At 48.2% G+C, this 23,205-nt stretch overlaps 1 protein-coding gene across 3 annotated transcripts in view; it reads left to right on the top strand.

Annotated features, from left to right (window-relative positions):
* MYLK (myosin light chain kinase) overlaps window positions 1-23,205 on the top strand; it is a 389,516-nt gene that overhangs the window by 92,527 nt on the left and 273,784 nt on the right. Inside the window, exon 2 of one of the 3 annotated variants that reach the window (XM_025212141.1) lies at window positions 1,608-1,697. The exons of the other annotated variants lie outside the window; for them this stretch is intronic. Within the exon in view, the coding sequence (XP_025067926.1) occupies window positions 1,691-1,697 (7 nt within the window). The 5' untranslated portion in view covers window positions 1,608-1,690. The remainder of the gene's footprint in view (window positions 1-1,607; window positions 1,698-23,205) is intronic. 3 annotated transcript variants of the gene reach the window in all.

Below are 23,205 nucleotides of genomic sequence, written 5' to 3'. Positions count from 1 at the left end.
CCCCCCCCCCGGCAACCCCGGGATGGGGCCAGGGAGGGGGGTTAAACTTCCTTTCCCCTGAGTACAGAGCTGCCCTGCCCTGCCCTGCTAAAAACTTACTGCTGGCTGTAACTCTGGGCTACAAATCCTAGAGGCACCTGGCAGTAGGAAGAGGAAGTGATGAACAACCCTGCAGAGTCCTGCTCCTGTGTACCTGGACTGCAAATCCCAGAGACCTTGGGGGCAGCAGGAAAAGGAAGCAAACACACAGCTCATGCTAGCTACATACCTGAGAGCTGTGCTCCAGCGCTCCCTGACTTCTGGCCTGAGCCACTGCAGGCACATGGCTGCATTTCCTGAATCCAAAGTGAATGTCTGTCCAGTTCTTTCTCAGTTTAATCTCAGCAGTTTAGACTAACCTGCAAAGGCTGAATCAATTCAGCCTCAGGCTTTTTGACTGCCTGTACTTAGCCTTAGTTCAAAGCTCCACCGACTAGAGCAGCGATTCTTCATTTGTGGGCTACAGGCCAGCCGATTTTTTCCCCCCCCCCCCCGGCCCCAGGAGATGCATCAGAGCTGTCTTAGTGCAGGGCTGCAGGCAGGCTAGGTGACCCTGCTGCAACCCAGGCACAGTGCCATGAAGAGGCAGCCTTACCATTTCCAATACTAGAGCTAGCCACAATGGATCAGCCTAATGCTGAGAACAGTTTTTACTGGGGAGAGGTACAGGGGGAAGGTGTTGGGCCATGAGAGCAGTAGTCTGTGGTGTTGTGCATGTGGATGGGAGGTGCAGAGGCTGGAGATAGGCTGCGAGGTGATGGTGCAGGGAGGTGGATCAGGAAGGCTGAGAACTATGGAACTAGATCAGGCTACCTCCAGAAAGTAGGAGAAACAATGTTGATGCTCCAGAGACTTTTTACCTGTCCTGACAGCCTTGAGATCATGCAGTCTTTAGCCCTCAAATGGACAAAGGCTTTTTTCTTTCTCCATACAGTGCTTTTCATGGAAGTAAGTGAGTAAAATAATGCTCCAGGTGCACTATCGTACACATTGCATCATGGTTCTCTCGGCCCTTCATTCTTTACCTCTGCGGACTCTCGTGTGGAAGCAAAATTTTCCTCTCTTCAGCTTTCCATAAGCTCCCAGGGTTTCTTCCGCACTTGAAATCAACCATAATCTTTTGTTTGTTTGACTAATAACTGCATGCAGAAGTGATACCAAGTGCAAGTTCCCTCTGCCTATCCAGACTGAACCAGTGCAGACGGCAGTGCTCTCCTAGACATGCAAATTAACCTGCACTAAATGAACTAGTTTAAAAGCATACTGTGCTAAATTAACTTAAAGAAATCTTAAATTAGGAACCTGTGATTACATGGATTTGCATTGGCAGTTTAAATACCAAGACCTTGCTGAAACTATATAATTGGTTGTTGAGGAAATGCCCATGATGTCACAAACAGGTGTTGGGTGGAAAATAAGCAGCAGTTGAAGTATTCAGAAATCAAGATTTTATTTTATTTTTTTCCCTGAAAATATCCTCTGCGTTGAAGTACAAAAGGAGAAAAAGCCAGATGCTCTGTACAGTGAAACAGAATTGTGTCTAAACAGAGTGGGGCTTATTTTTCCAGACTTTCCAAGCACTGATAGTGCAGGCGGTAATGAGATACAGAACCACTTTCCAGCCCAATTTGCCAATCCGGTGCCAAAAAAGATGACAAGTAAGTTTCCATTTATGAGCTTTTTGAAAGAAAACTGCTTTTGTGCAACTCTTGCTCTTTTTTTGATCCTTTTCATTTCCTTGCTGCAATATTTGTTACCTGTCTGACTGTCATTAGGATGAAGCAATGGAAGATTGTATGAGACAATGACAACTATGGAAAATTCCTAAATCATGGGCCTGCTGTTTATTAATATTCCTGGAATGGGAAAGCAGTGACATCCTCAGGGATGGTGTTTTCTATAAAATGGACCTTTGTTAGCATCTTTAACAGGCTAAATGGCCCAAATTCATTCCACATAGGCATCTGAGTTTTATCATTGATGAATTTAACACTCATTTCTCAATATGTCAATAATGATCTAGATGGCAGAAGTTTCCAAGAGGTCATCAATGGAGTTAGCACAGATTTTAATTTATACCCACATGTTTCAGACAGGATCTGCTGCAAGGCCCATGTGAAATGCAGACAGTCTCAGAAGATCTTGATTCCACTGAAAGTTTGTTGAATATTGCCCTATATAACAGACGCATGATTTCCATGCCATGTTCTAGTCTAGCTCTATAGACTTGTATGGATGGGTTCAATATCTCTAGCAATGATCTGAAGTACTCTGCTGGCAAAATATCAGAAGACACCAGAAATTGAAGGGGGCTGGGCTGTTATACAAACCAGTCTGAATGACTTTGTGAAGTGGCCTTATTTGCACAATGTTCTTTAAGCCGGAAACGTATAAGCTCTCATGTCAAAGACTGCATCCCCTGCAAAGATGGAAGACCGTATCCTGGAGAGCAGTGACTGAAGGATTTGGGGATATTACATGGATAGAGCAGGGGTGGGCAATTTTGACTCACTTAATGAGTTTTGGTGAGCTGTTGAGGGCTGCAAGGGTAGCCCTGCCCCTTGATAGGTGCCCCGGCCCCTGGTCGCCATCTTGGGACTGGAAGTCCCACCCCTAACCCCAGAGGGACTTCTATGCCACTGGAAGTCCCTCCCTTTGTCCCCAAAAGTACTCCTTTTGGCAAGGGGGTTTGCCATCTTGGAACCAGAAAAACACCAAATTATATACTAATAATCAAACCTTTATAATGACATATTTTAATGTTAGTTCAAAAATATTTTTGTCCTGATTTGTGTGCGTTTGTCATGTGCCTAGAGGTGATTGCATAAAAGCTCAAAATAAAGTCTTATTCTTGTGTATTGTGGAGGGCTGTGGGGGGTGAGCATAGGATTTGTGAGAGGCTGTGGGCGTGTGTGTGTATGTGGGGTATGAGGGAGGATGTGTGTGGGGTTTTGTGGGGGGTATGGGGTTGGGGCGGTTGGAAGGTGTGTGGAGGGGGAGGGTGCCTGTGCAGGTGTGTGGAGTGTGCATGGGGGATGTGGGGGGGTATGTATAGTGGGGTATGCGTGTGGGACTCCCCCCTCCCCACAAACATGCCCCACACCCCATTGCACATAGCCTCTGCTACCAGTGGGAGAAGCAGGCAGCGGACCCTCAGGGCACTCGTGGCCCACGGCAGGTGGAGCCCCCCACCTGCACACGGTTCTAGTGAGCCCCAGGACTGTATGTGGCTGGGTGACTGGCCACGTGGGGCTCCCTGCAGAGCTGTGCAGCTCTGGCAGAGAACCCAGGAACTGCATGCAAGACCAGGGAGTCCTGCACGATGGAGCCAGATGGACACTGTGCTGCTGCCAGCCCAGGCTCCGTGCCCTATGCTCCTGCCACCCCACCCTGGGCCATGCTGGCCCTGTCCCTGGGGCACTGGTGCAAGTCCTGCACTCCTGCCCGCTGACCACCCCCTGCCCCCTGCCCCCCCCCCCCCCCCCCCACTGCCCCTTCTGCCCTTCCTCTGCCTTGCCTGCTGCTGCCTTTTGCGGGTACCCACCTGTGCCCACCACCACTTCCCCCTGCCACTGCTCTCCCCACACCCTTGTTCCCACTCCCCCTCCCGGCACCACCGCTTTCCTACCTGTGGGGCCAGGGTCACGGCCGTCCCGCAGGCAAGGGTGGGAGTGCAGTATGCGCTGTCCCCATGGGAGTGAGCGGGGCTCAACCCCATGCAAGCACAGCAGGGACAGCCCGGGACTGGGCTGGATGCAGTGAATTGGTAAGCACCCACCTCTGGGCTGGATGAAATCACCTGGTGGGCCAGACGCAACCTATGGGCCGTATTTTGTCTGCCCCTGGGATAGACAATTGGATAAGGAGCTGTGTGTGTGCTATAGACAAGATGGCTCTCATGCGCTTCAGTTGCACAAGCAGAGGAAGGGTAGGGAGGTGGTATTATCTGCTATGTATGCAGCTTTATGGATGCTACAGTAAGATAGAGTTTAGTTCTAGTGTCAGCACTTGATAAAGGATGTGAAACCATTGGAAAGGGTTCAGGAAGGAAGTATGAGAATTGTCCAGTATCTGACAACATCCCTTGTAGGAAGAGAACAAAGAAGCTCAATGTATCTAGCTTTGCATAAAGGTTAAAGGGTGAATGCTTGCAGGTACCTGCATAGGGAGGAGAAAGCTGCAGAGACACCCAATGGATGGAAACTGTGGCTAGATAAACTCAAATTTAAAAAAATAAAGTGCAGATGTTTAAAGTGAGGAAGGCAAATCTTTGGAAAAAATGTATCTAGGGTCGTGTTAGACTGAGATCACTTTAGAAACTTTTAAATTAAGCTTGACAGGATGTCTTTCCAAAAGCCTTGCTGTGCCTCAGATGAAAGTCAGGGGCTTAACTCTAAAAGTGAGGAGATACCTGGGGCTTTCCAGGAGTCCCAGTTTTCAGACCTGCATCTCCAAGGTCTCTATGAATGGGACTGGTCCTGAATTTGAAAAATTGGTCCCAGATCAGCATTAGGCAGCATGCTGACACTGAAATTGCTTGGCACTGAAACTGGGCATGCACCTATGCTGCTTCCCAGTTGTGAGGCAGCTACAAGTCACTCTCTGAATCAGGAGAATTCATGGGACATTGTGACCATGCCAGCTAATTAGCTCTGCCTCCCTGTGCTGTGTGCATGTGGCCATACTAATTAGCTAAGAGTTTGGGTAATTGGCTTGGGCAGGGTGCTGTATGAATGTGGCTATGAGGTTTCTGGTTTAGGAGATGGGTGGAACAATTTGTTCTATTGAGCCTGTCCACAGCATTGTACTATGGTGACTATAATAACTGGAACCAGAAGTGGTGTAAACTCCTTCCAGCTCTGGAGGTCTCTGAAGTGGTCTGGTCAGAGTCCAAGGTTTTGCTCCCGAAATGTTGGTCACTTTAGCTACCTCAGAAATTACTGCTTGGGATTCTGTGGGCTGTCATGCAGGAGGTCTGACTAGATAACTAATAACTTCTTCTGGTCTAAAAATCTCACACTTCTGGGTCACTAGTTTGAATTTAGGCCAGGCCTTCAAATTACAGTTCTTTCATATGGGGTACTGTATATCATCTGAAGGTCCACATATCGTATGTTAGTAACTTAATCTTTTTCAGAAGATGCATCTGTCAGAAAAAATGTGATCACAGATGGTGCCCTTGGTTCGGCGGAAGAGAAGACCTGTCAGAGACTGAACATTAACTTCTCTATGGCTTTATTTAGTTAACTTTTCCACTGATCCATGACTTTGCTGGGGGATGGAGAAACTCCAAGTGGAGCATGCTTAGGGACTGGCACACAGGAAAGCTCCCACGTGGAGGACACTAAGATAGTGTTTTCAAAAACAGTTAATGGAACAGTTCTCCCACAGTGTCTCAGGAAATCAAGGGTGTCAGTTGGGGGCCTCGGCTGCCTGTACACCAATGCCAGGAGCACGGGGAAGAAGCAGGAGGAGCTAGCCCTCCTGCTGTCTAGTGGGCAATATGACCCGGTAGAGATCACGGAGACCTGGTGGGACTCCTTGCATGACTGGAGTGTAGCAGTAGAGGGCTATACCCTGCACAGAAGGGACCAAGCAAGGAGAAAAGGTGGAGGGGTAGCTCTATGTGAGGGAGCAGTACACCTCTCTGGAGGCTGACATTGGCTCCAAAGATAAGCAGCTTGAAACTCTCTGGGTCAAGCTTTGGGGAGGGGGACGAGGTGAGAGAGATCAAACTGTGGGCATTTACTACAGGCCACCGAACCAAGGGGAGGAGCTGGATGTTGAGTTCTCTCGAGAACTGACAGAGGCCATGTGTGCAAGGGACTTGGTTGTCATGGGCGACTTCAATTACCCGGACATAGATTGGGAGGAACATTCGGCTAGGTCTGATCAGTCATGTAGCAGCATCTCAACTGTAATCGAGGAGCTCTTTCTGACCCAGGAAGTACAAGGGCCAAGCAGAGGTACCGCTCTCTTAGACTTGGTCTTGGCCAAAGGGGATGGTCTGGTGTGTGGCTTGAACATCGAGGGCAGCCTTGGCGACAGCGACCATGAGCTCATCAGGTTCACTGCGTGCCGCAAGGTTGACAAATCAACTAGCAGGACTGAAGTCCTGGACTTCAAAAATGCTGACTTCAACAGGTTCAGGGCATTAGTGATGTGGGACCAGGGACGGAAGACAAATAGGGTGCACAAAGAGTGGTTGTTCTTCAAGGATATAATCCTCGAAGCACAAAAGAAAACCGTTCCCATGAAGAGGAAAGGTAGCAGAAGGGCTGGCAAGCCCTCCTGGCTCAGTAGGGACATCATGGTCCTCTTGAAAAAGAAAACAAGAGGCATACACGCAGCGGAAGCCAGGTACAGTCCTCAAGGGGTGGCCTGCACTGGTAGGGAAATGATTAGGAAAGCTAAGGCAGTGACTGAGTTTAAGTTAGCCAAGGGAGTCAAGAACAATAAGAAGTCCTTTAGGTATGTAGGGAGTAGAAGGAAAACTAATGGAAGTGGGGCCCCTGCTTAACACCTCGGGACAGCTGGTAATGGACACTCTCAGGAAAAAAACAACTCCTGAATGCCCACTTTGCTTTGGTATTTCACCAGACCAAGGGGAAAGATAAAGATCACAGGAGGCATCGTGGGAATGATAGCCTTCCCACTGTGGATGTTGAGCTGGTGCAAAACCAATTAGAAAAGCTAGACATTTATAAGTCAGCAGGACCAGATGGACTTCACCCGAGAGTGCTGAAGGACCTGGCTGAGGTCATCGCAGAACCCCTGGTAAAACTCTTTCAGAAATCGTGGCACACAGGAGAGGTCCCTGAGGATTGGAAGAGGGCCAACATTGTGCCCGTCTTCAAGAAGGGGAAGTGGGAGGACCCCGGGCAACCATAGGCCAATCAGCCTAATCTCCATCCTAGGGAAAATCCTGGGAAAACTCATTAAAGAATTTATGTGCAATACGCTCGTTGAGGGTAAGATTGTGAATGACAGCCATGCTGGCTTTGTGGCTAGGTCTTGTCTTACCAATCTCATCTCCTTCTGTGAACAGGTCTCTTGCCACCTGGACACGGGAGAAAAGGTCAACATTATATACCTAGACTTCCAAGAGTCTTTTGATCTAGTATCCCATGATATCTGTATGGAAAAACTGGAAGATTGTGGGTTTAACTGCTCAACAGTTCAGTGGGTGGAAAACTGGCTGCCTGGTAGGACCCAGAGAGTTCTCATGAACAGATCTGTGTTGTCTTGGCAAGAAGTGGCCAGTTGTGTCCCTCAGGGGTCCGTGCTTGGACCAGTGCTTTTCATTATTTGGGGGTGAAAAACTTGCTGGCCAAGTTTGTAGACGACACCAAGTTATGGGGGAGCGTGGTCATGCCAGAAGATAGGCTGCAGATACAGGTGGACCTGGATAGGCTGGAGAGCTGGGTGGACTGAAACCAGATGAGGTTCAACACTCAGAAGTTAAGGTGTTCCATGTGGGGGTAAACAACCCCCAACATACCTATGGGATCGGTGGCGACAATTTGACTTGCACCATGTCCAAAAGGGACCTGGGGATAGTGATCAACCATCGCATGAACATGAGCCGACATGTGAGATGCTGTGGCCAGCAGGGCAAACAACACGCTGGCATGCATTAACTGTTGCATCTCATGCAAAACTAAGGAAGTGATACTCCCACTGTACTCCGCACTGGTGAGACCACAGCTGGAGTACTTTATCCAGTTCTGGGTGCTGCACTTCAACAAGGACATGGAAAAACTTGAGAGGGTCCAGAGAAGAGCCCCCTGTGTGATCAGGGACTTGAAAGACAAGCCATACGAGGAGAGGCTGAGGGCCTTGGGCCTCTTCAGCCTACAGAAGGAGAGGGCTGAGAGGGGACTTGGTAGTGGCTTGCTGCTACATCAGGGGAGTACATCAAGAACTTGCTGAACAGCTGTTTGCTGGGGCACCCCTGGGGAAGACCAGGAGCAATGGCTACAAACTCCTGGAAGGCCGCTTCAGGCTCAATTCCAGGAAAAAACTCCCTCACGGGGTGTCTAGACTGTGGAATAAATTCCCTGCAGAGGTGGTGCAGTTGCCTACCTTGGAAATCTTCAAAAGGAGACTTGACAGTCACCTCACTGGGATCACTTGATCCCAGATGTCTTTTCCTGCCTAGTGCAGGTGGACTGAACCCGATGGTCTACAAGGTCCCTGCCAGCCCCTAACAATCTATGAGTCTGTGTAAGGTCTTTCTTCAAATATATGTTCAGTTACAACAGACTGGATGAGGCCTTGTGTATCCATTCACTTGTATTGGTATGAATTGGAAGTAAGTCTATTGAAGGTAATGGAGGTAAGCTGGAGTAAAACTCACTTGAGGAAGATGAGGCCTACAGCTGAACTTTGAACCCAGGATTGAGACAGCTCCCGAATTCTAACTCCCTCTCTCTTTCAACAAGTCACTTCTGTCCAAAATTTTACAAGTGAACCCACAAAATTGTGTCTGACCAAAGCATACAAGGTTGAGGTCTTCAAAGACATATACATGGGAGAAGGTTGTCTCTGTGTGTGCATTTAACCTTAAATTTGGTGCCTGTGTGTGTTTTGTTTGCCTGTCTTTGTGACACTTAGAAATAATAGCCAAAGCAGGTGTCAGTGTTGTCAGGTGTTGAGAGATGTTGCCTGGTGCCACAAGCTTTGTGTGAAGGCTGGTAAAGTCTTAAAAAATTGATTCTTGTCTGAACTTTAAAATAAAAAATAGCTTCCCCAAATCCCCAGTGTGTTGGGGGATAACCCTTGAAAGTAAATGCATTTGATATATTGTAATGAGAACAACTTTAATTAGAAGTCATTTTGTCAGCTGCTGCTTATAGTATATAGACAACATAATGCAAACAAAATACAGTCAGTATTGAAAAATGTTGTTGGTCTAATAGCTTAGAGTATGCAAAGCATATTAGTTTTGAATCAGTTAAAAAGTTGAGTATATTCAGTACCTAATAAGCATCGTATTGATTTGAGCTGAAGACAAAGACTTGTAAAGTGACCAGATTTCCTAAGCACAGTTTTTGCTTAAAAACAGGGCAGTATTTCAGCATTCAGGCAAAAAATTTGGCCCAATCTAGTGCTTTCCATAAAGGTTTTTTTTTCCAAGTAATGGTATTTCACAAGACTTATTCCAAAACACACACACACACACACACACACACACACACACACACACACACACACACACACACACACACACACACACACACACACACACACACACACACCATACTGGGTGAAAGCTATAAACTTTGTTTTCTCTGATTTATGCAGGTTGGAAATGGCTTCAATTCCAATCCGACTCATAGAAAGCAAATAGGCTAGTAACTGTGGCAAGCAGAAGTAAAAGTTAAATGGAGAGACTTTGCAAGACACTGTTGGTGATGTGGATAGGAGACCCTGGTCCTTCTTTGCCCATTCTGAGCCTCTGCGAGTATCTGAAGAGGCAAATGTTTTGCAAAGTGGTGTCATGTAGATTATTTTCTAGGAGTCTCACAAGGCCTACTTCACTGGACAGGAGTTGGTGTATGCAACTTGGGTGTATACATCACTTTGCCAAGCAAGGCAGTCTTCAAATATCTGAAAGGCTGCCATAAAAGAGAGAGAGAGAACATATGTTCTCTCCTGCTGTAGAGGGCAGGGTGTGAAATAATGGTTTTAAGTTGCAGCTGAGTAGATCTAGATTAGATCTTGGGGAAAAACTTCATTACTTTAGAACAGTAAGGCAGTGGAACAGAAGTGGCTGTCAGGTGAGTCCTTCCTCAGAGCTATGCCTCAGATCCTTTTGTGGCTGAACCCTGGTAATGCTCTAGTTAAGGAGGTTAAGAAATGAAGTAGGTTACTTGCCCTGTCACAGGGTCAGGATATTTCCCTTCCTCCCCAAAGAGAAGCTCTGTTCTGGTGCCTCAATTTCATTTTTAGATTCCCTGTTGAGAACTGATTCACCAGCCCCAGAAGGCTTCAGAGATCTGTTATCATTGGTTTCCGAAGAACTGGTAAGACTTCATATTTTGGTGGGGATCCAGTGTCATGCTTTGGCAGTTCCCATCAAAGAAGTGGCTGAAACTACCTTCTGCTTTGGGTTCAGTTTTGGGAGACTGGAGCACTGCTGTACCCAGAAAAGATGAAAAGGGAAAAAATTCTGCTGTGATTTATATATTCTCAAGGTGGATCCATTGGAAGCCTAAACATTCCCCCCATGAAGAGTGATTTGGCCATCTGATATTGCTGCCTAGGAAAGCAATTCCCCGTGTGTCAGTCAGTAATCCTTGATGCTTATTTATCTGCTTTTTAAGGATGGGTTAGACCAACTCTTGCTGGGATGGTTTAGATGTGGATGATCCTACCTTAAGCAAGGTGTTGGATTATGTGGCCTTTGAGGGCTCTTCTATCCTTCATTTCTATGGGTAGAAACAGACATCACCTTTTGTCACCTTTGTGCCACCAGAACAATTGATCAGTTGATTGGTGGCCCCAGCACTGAGACCACATTGGAGTGTTGAACTTGCTAATTGGCGGCTCAAGTCCTAGACCATCAAACTTGCTCAAGTGTGGTCTCAGGGCTAAGACTGCCAATCAGCTGATTGGTGGCCCCAACCCAAGGACCACGTTACCACACTGGATTGTCCCAGCTTTCCCCATTTCCTCTTGTGGGCCTGTTTGTCTTGCAGGATGAACAGTCAGGACAGCAAGTGACATGTGTTTTGCCCAGTGAAGCGGATCAGCTATACTAGGCTATATCCAGTACAGCTGATCTGCTTCTTTTGGCGACGTGTTTCTAGACCATGACTTTATGGACATGGTCAAACGGCACATGTTTAGTGTAATTTAAATCTACTTCCATGAGCCTGCACAGTCTCCACTCTGGTCAGATGGGATTGTATCCTGTTCTTTTATCCTTCAGCTCACTCTGTTTAGGCTATAATGCTTTAGAGCCAGGGTCGTGGCTTCATTTGTTGATAAGTACGTGATTATGGGAGCAACTGCAATACAGACAGTAACTCAGTTTGTGAGAAGTCACATTTTAGCAGGTGGATGTCTTTGCACCAGGACCAGTCTGAGAACAAACATTATCCTCCATGGTTTCAGTAGAATGAATTTACACAGCCATAACTGAAAGTGATGAAGAATATGCTGAGTTTTATAAGAGATGAATGAGTTATCCAGTCTCCTTTTTATTTTCTATATAGACAATCAGCAGGTCAACACCATATAGAAACTATTCAGTCTAACACATTCTTACAGGCCAAGATATCTCTCACCTGCAGAAGTTTGGAAGAAACAAAGTGGAAAGAGCCACCTTAATTTTCTGTACCCAGTGGTTAGGGCACAACTGGCATTCTTGTTCTGCTTGGTTAAATGACACAAATGGCAGGAAAAGCATAGATGTGGCATTGTCTCGCTCCTATATGGGACATCTCTGAGAAGGACACTTTCTATAGTCTCTTATAGGGTGTTGTACCAGGCACATACTGAGACCAGGCCTATAAAAATCTCAGTTTAAAACATCTGAGCAAGTGGGATAAGTAGGGCCCGAATTGCTGAGTAATGGGACTCAACCTTTATTATGGTTATCTGTGCACGTTATAATGTACCAGTTGAACGAGTACATTTGGTTCATATGTATTTGAACATAAAAACAACAGGAAGGGAGAAAACGTTCTCCTGAGGACAGATGTTACTGTTAAAAATGGAAAACATACATTATCACAGAGCTTTACAAAGCAAGGGAAATGAAGTGTTCCTTGGGGAGGTGGGCTTGTAAGGAAACAATTTTCTGTTGTTTCTTGAGAACCACTCAGGGGAAAAATGCTAAAGTTGGTTTCATTACAGGGAGATGTCTGGCGCAGCCCAGCTCTCATTAAACTTCTGATAACCTGAAGCTCGGGTATGTCCTCTGTACTATCTACACCTTTGTTCTGGATTCCATGAACCTGGAGCTCAGCAGAGTGAATGCCTGAATGGGACCAAGCTAAATGAACCATAACCTCCTCTAACAGCTGATGCAATAGTCTTTTGTAATCCTCCCAACCTGCTCTCCTGAAATGTCTTTCTTGAACGGTTTCGAGTATCCCCTGAGAACTTTAAGATAAATAGGATTATGCAGTCCATTAAAGGAGAGAGAAAATTGTTCTGAACATTAAAAGCAAGAAGTATGAACTAAAAACCTCTCAGCAAATTATAGACTTATCAGTTTTTAAACTCCCTTAAGGCCTTTTTTATTTCTTTCCCCCATGAGAGATGGGTTTAATCTGGTACTGCCCTGTTTGAAATGAAGGCCTCTCAATAACTGTGTTTTCCAGCATTCCTATCCCCACTGGACTGCTAAGTAATGTTTGTGTAAAGCCCATAAAGGCAGTAGCCCTGCTGCTACAGTGTCATTAATTCAATACAGTTTGTTTGGATCCTTGGCCCCTTGAAGGGCTCTGGTTTTAAAGGGCAGTGAATTTCCATTTTCTCTATTCTTGCATGATGTCATTATGGGCACAAGGAAGGAACGTGAATGGAGCTGAAGCCGTCAAGATTCATAGAGCAGGAAATCTGTGAATTATTGGGTTTGGATTACAGGATGGTTCCACAGAGCTCAGTATATTTTTCCAGTGTTTAAAACAAATAGTTTTTTATTTTAGTTTTATCTTCCCCCTGTTTTTAGAGCTAGTGAAAAGTCAGGGGCCGACAGCAGCTGATCAGCTGATAGGCAGGTGCATCAAAATCTTCTTTCTCTGGCTGTGTTGTAGCACTTCAGTCCTGGCCTGCAGTGTTCCCAGTGCAGGGCCATGTCTTTAAAAATCCCTATGGCAGCGTTCAGATGAGCACGGCTGTGCAGTATTTGGTGCAGCAGACACACCACAGGTTCAAGTGTTCCCTGTGCGCTACCTTGCAGTGCAGAGGGGGGCGGGTTTTTTTGATCCCGGGAGATCCTGGGATGAAAAAAACCCATGAAGAAAAGAAGTGGGGTGGCAGCATATGCCACCCAAAACTGGAGCCTGGCCAGCTGGAGCCATGCTGCAGCTGCTGCCCAGGTTCCCAGCTGCAGGAACACCACAGCTTCAGCTTACCCTGCCCGCAAGACCCCAGGTTACCCAGCACAGCAGGGTACTTGCTACCCCACCCAGAGTAACCCACTGCATGCCAGAGCGCGTGTGGCACAGGCATTCCCTAGACACAAGTAGCAGCAGCACAAGGTGTGCTGCTGCTACTTGTTCCCAGGAAACCAAACGTCTGCACTCATCTGGACATGGCATATGTGACCAAGTGCAGGGGGGTTTTCTTCCAGCCTTTCAGAAATTTCAAAATCCCTGCTGACTCTGAGTTTGCTCCTGAGAGCCAAGTCTGCTGCCTCAGTTGCTTTGGAAACTTCAGTGTTTCATCTGGTATCAAACAATCCAGGGTTTGTTACCAAGTGACAAATCTGCCTTTTTGGTGTGAAAAAAACCTGGATTTACACTGAGTGACTCCAAAATGATGTGTTGTGTGATTGGTGTTCTGGGATGATCCAGCAGTTTGTGTGTGTGTTACCTGCCCCCTTGGCCCATTTAGCAGGGAACATGGGTATTGCAGTGCTAGCTCGAGGTGCACTGATACATCGGTCTGATATTGGATCAGTACCAATATAAAGAAAATTGGCTGTATTGGAAATTGGTCCAATGTGGCCAGTAATTCGGCTGATAAATGCCTGTGCATGTGCACAGCCACAGTGCAGTACTCAGGCTGCGAGGAGGAGGAGCACAGCCCTGCAATGTGGAGAGCTGCATGCAGCTAGTAAGACTTGTGGTGGAAGGGGCATGGGGACAGGGCAGATCAATGCCCCCTGTGATGAGGGAGGGAGGGGCCAGAGGCAGCCGCAGCTCATCCCGGGGACACGGCGGGGGCAGTTCCTGCTGCTGCATGTACCCTGGGAGGGCATTGGAAGGCGTGTGCCCCCATATCTGTGTGGGGTGGGGTGGGGCATGCGGGCTGCAGCTGTGGGCTAGAGCCAGGGCTGCTCCAGGCTCTTCTCAGCGGGGGCTATGGAGGGGGCTTCAGCCACCCCAAATTTTCTGTAGCCCTGCTTCCAGCACCACTGCCATGTGCCAAGCACAGCCCCGGCTCTTCCCGGCTCAATCCCCGCCTCCCCCCACGCGCCGGGAAGAGCCAGGGCTGTGCCAGGCACATGGCGGCAGCGCTGGGCGTGGGGCTATGGTGAAATTTGGGGTGGCTGCAGCCCCCTCCATATCTGCCTGCCGCAAGCCCAGCCCCCACCAAGAAGACCCCGGCACAGTCCCAGCTCCAGCCTGCAGCTGCACCTAGCCCACCCCCTTCCTGCACAGATCTGGGGGCATCCCTCCTGTGCCCTCCCGGGGTGCGTGCAGTGGCAGGAGCCGGCCCCCCTTCACCCCTCCAAGCCACAGCTACATCCTGCGCCCTGCCCCAGCTGGGCAGTGCCTGCCCCAGTGCCTCCCACAGGAGAGGCATTGATCTGCCCCCCTCACGTCCCTGCCCACCCTTCTCCCTCCCCTTCCATCACAATGGACTTACCAGCTGCACGCAGCTCTCCACGCTGTATCGGAAATCAGATCGGTATAGACTAATATGCCTCCTTAAAAATCGGCTGTCAGTATTGGCCCCCAAAATCTTTATTGGTTCACCCCTAGTGCTGGCTGTACAGAGGACTCTTCAGCTCAGGTGGTAGTCTCTCCTTCTTTTAGGTGCTGGAGGTCCCTGGTTTAGTGCCTGATGATGGCAATCATGCAAGGAGCTTTAGATATGCATTGTTCCTTGGAGAGTCTATAGCCAGAATAAGAGGATTATCCCTGTTTTACCGGGGGGTGGGCGGTGGCTGAGGCACAAACACTTGCTCAAAGTCACCTTGGAAGTTAGTGACAGAGCCGAGGATGGAACCCACTGTCACCTTTTAAAGTGACAGTACCACATGTGAATAATTACTATGAATTCTTGCAGCATGAGGGGAGGGAAGGGAACCATTAAATTCTCTAATGATGAGCTGTTGATTTAATATGGAAACGGTTCATTTCAACCCTGTTCCTGTGGGACAGAGGCTGACATCCAGCATCAGGACCACGGCAGCCATCCTTGTGTGTAGTGGACAAAAAACCTGAATGGCCACAGAGACAGAGTTGGTCTTACTACCTTAGTGCAGTGATTCTCAGCCAGATGGACAGTGCAGTATCATGCAGTTTTGCCCATGCTAGGCTTGCAGCATATTCAGTGCCTATCTTTGAGCACTAATGGCTTCAGTTCTTTTGTCTGACATGCCGTTGTTACCTGCAAGATCAGGGGACTGGACCTCTTTATGCAGGAAATCTCGGCCCAGTCCGATGCCCGGTGGTAGTCTATGGAAGTTGCAGATATTCCACCTCACCTCACCTGGAAGACCAGGACATTTTCATTTGGGTGCCTTAACAGTGATTTAAAAACAGATGTCAGTAACCCAAGTTTGACAATTTTGGCCATGTCTCTTATGTTTTCTGATATGCTGGCTGCCTAGATTGGTGTAGCTCATCAATGATCATATAGGTCTACTGTCACAAGCAACTGCATTTTGGATATTATCATTTCTTTGCTGAGTTGGTCTCAAAACAGAAATGTGGAGCAGGAGAGGGAAATTAGTAATCGGAAAATGAAGGGTTTGGGTGAAATCCTGACCCATTGGAAGTCGATGACAAATTTAGCAACCAATCTTAGTGGGGCAAAGAACTTCACATTTTGCCACCACAGTGATGGCCTGAATCCTCTCAGGTTAGTAGTGACCAAATGTTGCTTGACACCTAGTAGCTGTTTGTGACACGTGAAGCTGGTTAGTGATCTAGGGGTAGTGGCTGGTGGACAGGTTTACATATCACCAAAAATCATTCCTGTCATCTCTTGCAGACGGGTAAGAGACTGCATGACCCTATGCATGAATCCTTCAGGCCTTGGCTGACACCCCTTGTCAGGTAAACTTGTGCCGACTCTTGAGAGGTCTGAACCTGTTCTATAGGAAATCTGTTCTCCAAGGCTAAGTACAGACAGTCAACAAGCCCAAGGCTGAATCGATTCAATCTTCGTAGGTTAGTCTAAGCTGCATAGACTGAACCAATAAGCAAGTGAACAGACGTTTTCTTTTGATTCTGGAATGCAGCCACATGCCTGCAGTGGCCCAGGCCAGAAGCCATGGAGCTCCCTGCTTGGCTGGAGCAGATGGCTTGAGCCAAGGCTAGCCCACCCACACTGAGAGGTGAGGTTTGCAGGTGAGGTACAAAGCATTCTGGGATGCTGGGGGACTGTTAGTTGACTGGAATCTGGAGGGGGTCTGGAACAGAAGTTCAATAAACTGATTTAACCTAAATCAGTTAAACCTGGATGGCTATAGTATCAGACCTATCTTAAACCAGTTTCAGCCATTTTGAAAGCAGTTTGCATGCACTGATTTTTTTTTGTTGTGTTACAGATCTGAGCCAGTTTCTGATCACTTATACTGATTTATGTGTCATTTCTGTCCCTAGCCCATGACTGTCAGCTCATCTTTTGCACAAGCCGTGGAAAGCCAGGCTGGGTCTAGAAGCTGCTTTGTTGAAGGCTGGGAACTGAATGCTGAGAAACTGTTTTGGAATCAGTCAAAATCCTAAAACAGACATTCAAGCATGCTGATTTCTCTTGGTTGTTTATATGACCTCTAGGAAATAAATTGGAAAGATAATTTAAGCTTTGACTTTTATGTCTGTCTGGGTTGAATGCACGCAGACTTTCTTGTCTAGGCTTAAGCCATTAAGCTGAAAGGCTGATGGTGCTTCTGAGTCCCCTTTTACTTGATGCATATGTTGTGGTAAAAATACCTTGTAGCATCACACGGACCAGACCGGAGCGGAAGTGGTGTTGGTATCGCTGCCGTTCTTCAAATGTGGTCGGAATGAAAAAATGCACTAAACAAAACAGATGACCCTAAGGAGAGAGCTTAACAGGAAAATTGTCTGCCATGCTAGGTCTTTTCAGCTGTAAATCTAGTTTATATTTTAAATCTTTCTCAAACTCCCATAGACATATGTTTTGGGCTTTAAAACAACTGAGACATGATGCTCTAGAGTCCTTACACCAAGTTATATGTTTTTATTGTACATTAATAAATTTTGCTTCTGATATTATTAAAATAGCAGGAACTTCTCAATCAGTTAAATAGTTTTTGATTCCTGAAAGTCCAGTATATTGGCAAACATGTGGCCAAAATTATGCTCTTGTTTGTTGCTAGGAAACTAGCCTCCCTATAGAATATAATTTAAAAATGACCTGTGCAGGATTTGCAGAAAAAAAGGAAATGCAAACAATATAGAGCCCTTCTGTGTAGGGCTGTCTAGATTTACAGATGCATTTCTGCTGGTGACACTGGAGAACTGTTTTTTAAATTTCAAATGCTGAATCCAAAGGCAGGCTTCCCCAATTACTAATTTGTTTGTATCAAGCCCCAAAATGGTTTCACCCTGGGGTTAAGTAGTACAGTGAAACATCTGTCTAAAGCTGCACATGTTTGTTTTATCAGGTTGCATTTTCGGTCCTTAATCCTGGTGTTAATGCCCCAAATCTGGGTTGAAGTGATGCTTTTGATGTTCCCATTGTTTGGGATAGATCAAGATTTCCAGTAAAGCATTTGTTATTGGAGATGTACAGATCAGATCCATGCACAATTACTCAGAGCCTGATCCTGCAAAATGCTGTATAGTCTCAATGCTTCGTTCTCCACAGGATCAAGAATTTAAGGCTGAAAATATGCAATGTTCAGGGTTGTTGTTGTTCCCTACATCCCATTTTCACAGTCGTCATCAAAAATGTGTGGTGCATCAGACTGTACACAAGTGAACGTTCCTACTGAGTTGAATGACATCACTTTTCATACGAGGAAAGTGTATTGCAAGCTCAGAGGTTTGGATTATAAACTCGTTAGCGCAGAGAAACTAACCAGGACTTTCAAATGGTGGGGGGGGCAGAGGTAAATAAAATGATGTGCAGAGATCCTAGTTTTCCCTGATTTAAAATAAATAAATAAATAAAAATTCTCTGATAAACTCCAAAATCTGTTACTAGAATGAAAGGCCCCCTAACAGCCTCCATGGCTCTGCTGTTGCCCCTCACCCCCTACCCACAGCTCCTGCTCTCCCAGCCTTGCCATCAGGGGCCCCCAGCTGCCAGGGCATTGGGGCCAGGGACCTGGGTTTGCAGCCCCCACCCCTGGCAGGAGGCAGCAGCTCCTGCAGTGGAGCAGGGCCCAGCCCCCCTGCCTGCTGTGGGCTCGGGGGGTTGTGGGGGGAGCTGCTCCCTGCCACAGCACACACTCCCAGGGCGCAGGGGGGACCCATGCCCTCACATCTCTGTGCAGGGCAAGGGCTGCTCACTCCAAGCTCCTGCCCTGCTGCCCTCCCCTGGCGCCTCCACAGCCTGGTGTGTGACCCGGCACTGCAGCGAACAGTGGAGCCATGCAGGAAGCTGCCTGCTGCTGCGAGCTCCACACTGCCCTGGTGAAGTGTCCCCTGCCTGTGTGGCTGCCGTGAGGGCAACAGTGTGAGATTGCATGCAGGGGATGTGGGCAGCATGGACTTCACAGCAGCAGGCAGCTGCCTGCGTGGCTCTGCTATTCCCTGCAGTGCTGGGTCACACATGCTGGGCTGCGGAGGCCCCAGGGGAAGGCTGCAGGGTGGGGAGCACGAGCCTGAAGTAGGCAGTACGCAGGCCCTACCCCATGCACAGATCTGGGGGGTATGGGTCCTCCCTGCCGCCCCAGGAGTGTGTACAGCAGTGGGGAGCCAGCCCTGCCCCTCTTGCCCCCTGGACAAGCCGCCCACGACCCTGTCTCACTCCCTGCTGGGGTTCGGCAACCGTGCATTGCAGCCCCAGGCCCCAAGTAGCAGCTCCAGCCCTGCCCAACTCCCTCCCTCCCTTCCTATGGGGGCCACAATTTCCACCCCTTCTCCCCACCTACAGGAGCTGCTGTCCTGGTTGCCCTAGCCCATGTGCATCTACATGCACATGGTGCCCTGTGCCTCACCGCCCTCCTCCGCCTCCCAGCCCCTTGCAGGCTGGAACTCTGCCCACCTGCAGGAAGCTCATCAGAAAACTGCAAAATCCACGGGTTTCTCCAACAAAGTGAGAAATCCACGTTTGCCTCCGATAAAAGGTAAAATTCGCGGTTTATTCCGTTTTTCCATGGGAAGTGGAAAACCCGGATCCCTGCTGGGGGGGTGTGTGTGTGTGTGCACATGCGCGTTTATGCACGCATATTTGAAGTACAGAGTACCTACAGCTTCCACTGACTTCTATGGAACTTGAGAAACTATTTTGAATGCCTCATTTTTAATCTATTTTAAAGCCAGTTGTCCATTTCTAAAGTATATAGGAATGGAATGGGGAGGACATCGTGGTCTCAAGGAACGTTTTTATTGAAAAAAAATTGTTGGACTAGAAAACCCATGAAAAGGCATGGGACCACTCCTTGTCACTTGCTGCAGCGATGAAGCAAAGGAACTGCCTCATTGCTGATGGGTAGATGGTACAAAAGTCCATTCAGCAATGGGCATTTTTGCTCTCGCATTCACTTAGTTTTTATCTTCGTGAACAGCAGGTGAACTGTGCATCCAGCACTGAATGGATTGAAATGACAGGGACTGAATTAAAGAAAATGTTCATGGAGTGAAAGACAGGGAGCCTACAACAATCCTTTCCTAGCCTCTGGAGGATTTATAAGGCACCACAGAATCCTTCCCAAAGCAGGCTTTAAAAACTATTTAAAAAATGCAAGAAGGCACCAGAAAAGTTATCACTGGAGCTTATTTGAAACCTGGAATGAAGGGAGTTCAAAAACACTATGGTTTTTGTCAAAGTTTTTCTTAGTGAATATTTTCCAACCATCTCTAGTTACTATAATAATACTTTCCACTTCTGTGAATAAATGCCTCGCATCTGAGAATCTTTTAGAGTTTTAAGTGATTAAGCCTCCAAAAGAGCACGGAAGATCAAAAGCTCACGGGTGATCAGTGGACCTTGTGTCAAGCCCATTGCTTGTGAAAAGTAGATGAATATTATCATTCACGTCTTACACGGGAGCAGAATGAACCACAGGGGGGTTGGGTCCTATGACCTTCAGTTTGATTTACGCCCCCTGTATCAAACTCCTGGCTTTTTACAAATGAAACCTATTCCTGATTTAGACTTGAGAGACATAACTACAACCATCCTCATCCATCCAGCTGTTAAATAAGCACATAGATGATAACAAAGGCCCTGGAGCTGTAAACCGTTGCCTGCTCGCTTATCTTTTTATGTGAGTGTAGTCATACCGAACTGGGCTAAGGCTGTCCTGTATAGAGTTCAAGGTAGTGGGTTTTCTAGGGTGTGTAAGAGTGGGCAGTTGCATGATTAGTGGGGAGTGAAGAGGGCCCAGGGAGCCTGTAGCAAGGGGCTGCTGCCACTTGAGTTGATGCTGCTATAGCAGCAGTAGCAGCTGTCTTTGGCACACAGAGAGCCCAGACTTCCTTCCCCTCAACCCCTGCCACCTATAGTGGTTGGTACTCCCTTGCCCCGGGCTCTGAATTAGCTCATTTTGCCTCTGGGCACGGGCACTAACTAATGGTAGCAACTCCAAGTCAAACTCTGACGAGCCTTGAGCTGGTGATGAAAATGGTAATAGAGTCCCTGTGTCTTGACTTCTTCTGTATAACAGCTTGACCAGGTGGATGGTTGTCTGATTTCAGACCTTTGTTAGGACTGCAGCACTTTAATACAACTTGGAACGAAGCCATCTTCCTTTGGGAAATGCCTTATAGTAGAGGATACTGAAGCACATCTCAATAACACAGACTACTTCAAATGCATCACACCCATGGAATATTAAATCAAGATTTCAATTTTTTCTTACCTTAATGGTCTGGCCCAGTGATTTTCAACCTGTGGTCTGTGGACCCCTGGGGGTTTGCAGACTAGGTCTAAGGGGTCTGTGAAAGATGACTATGATCAATCAAAAGTATACGGATACCCACACTTACAATTCAAAGGGGTCTGCAGCTCCATTCAAAATTTTTTAGGGGCCTGCTAATAAAAAAAAAAGGTTGAAAACCACTGATCTGGCCTCATATGTAGAAGATTTCATGAAGCCCTGAAATGAAGGCCATGGTTACTAACTGTGCTCCTGAGCTTTCCTGGATAAAGCTCTTTGGTGCAGGAACCATGATTGTCTTGGGGAACTGCGGTGGCGGCAGCAGCAGCAGCAGCAGGAAGAAGACCCTCGAGGCGTTCGTGGCCTGCGGCAGGCAGAGGCTCCCCCTGCAGTGGTGCATGGCTCTGGCTGAGTTCTGGGGACTATACATGGTGGCACGGAGCCAGCCCGGCCCGCTGGCGCAAGCCTTCAAATCATACCAGACTGACTCTGTGCCACCACATGTGTTGCCTGGCACTACAGGTAGGAGCCACATGCCATCAGGCTGGGCCAGGCTGGCTCTGTGCCTCCATGTGGGGCTTCCAGCACTCTAGCAGGGTGCCACATGTGGAGGCATGGAGCCATCCCACTCTGGCCCAGTGGCGTGCACTCCTGACTGCAGTGCCAGAGCCCCATGTGGTGGCATGGAGCCCACCCAGCCCAGTGGCAAGAGGACAGGGAGCTGTGGTAAGTTGCACAATCAACTCAGGCTGGGCATTGGGTCAAGCAGGCTCCATGCCACCATGTTCAGCTTCTTGTTAGAGTGCAGGAAGCCCCATGCAGGAAGCACAGAGCCAGCCCGACCTGGCCCACTAGCATGTGGCTCCCACATGCAGTGCAACAAGCCCCACATGGCAGCACAGAGCCAGCCTGCTCCAGCTTAAAGGTGAATGCCAGCGGGCCAGGCAGGGCCAGCTCTGTGCCACCATGTGCAGCCCTTGGCACTCAACTGGACCCACATGTGACCGGGGGGGCTGTTCCTGCTGCAGACCATGAGCACCCCAGGGGCCCACTGCCTGCTGTTGCTGTTGGCAGTATTGCTGGGGCTATGTGTCTTGGGCGGGGCATGTGGCAGGGGCCCCCATACCCCCAATGCCTACCCCCACAAACCCCACATTCATACAAATCCCACATCTCCCTCACACACCTATCCCCCACAAATCCCACACACTCCCCCCATACTCACCCAGACACACACACTCTCCCCACAGACCTCCCACAAACTTCACACCCTGCCCCACAAGCCCCCACACCCACCAAAAACCCATATACACCCACACTGCCCCACAAACCCCACACACTCCCACAACCAGCCCACACACCCCCAACACACCCCACACCCACAGCCCCCACACCCCTTCATCCCCCCACAAACTCCACACTTACCCACACCCTGCCACAGACCCCCCCACAAAATCCCTAAAAAGCCCACCCCCACGCACACACGTCCTCCACAGACCTCCACACACACTCCCACACCCCTACCTCCCCACAGACCCTCCCACAAACTCCCCACAAAACCCACACACATCCACAGCCCCCTGCACCCCTTCACAAACCTACCTCCACAAATCCCACAGCCACTCACACCCCACACACAATATACAACATAAGACTATTTTGAGCTGTGATGCAGCTGCCTCTATACACATGATAAAAAGACACCTAAATCAGGACAAAAATATTTTTTTAAATAAAACTAAAATAGGTTCTACTAGATGTTTGATTTTTTTAGCATATGATTTGTTTTTTTCTGGTCTCATGACAACAGGGGGCGGGGCACCTGTTGAGGGGCAAAACTACACTTGTGGCCCTCAACAGCTCACCAAAACTCATTAAGCGGCCCTCCAGCCAAGATAATTGTCCACCCCTGATCTATACAGTGGTCAAGTGCTGGGAAATTCTTTATGCCTGGCTAAATTAAAGCAAACAGGTTTGGAGTGCTTTACCTGGCCGGAGCTGAAGTGGGGGGGGGGGGGCATAAAATGGGAGCCCCCTTGCCTCTTGGACCTGGCCTAGCTCCCCACAATACCCCAGCCAGGGTAGCTGGAGGGGGCCTGCGAGGTGAGGGGCTCCATTCCACCCTATACCTGCCTCCAGCTCTGGTCAGGCAAAGCAGCTGCCAGCTGCTCACTCCTGTTCCCCCTTCCTCCCCCGTCAACACCCCCAGAGCTGTGCGGGGGGTGGGACAGGTCTGG

Source organism: Alligator sinensis, unplaced genomic scaffold (genome assembly GCF_000455745.1).
Source record: "Alligator sinensis unplaced genomic scaffold, ASM45574v1 scaffold1226_1, whole genome shotgun sequence".
NCBI lineage: Eukaryota > Metazoa > Chordata > Crocodylia > Alligatoridae > Alligator > Alligator sinensis.
This window is presented reverse-complemented; position numbering and strand designations above follow the sequence as displayed.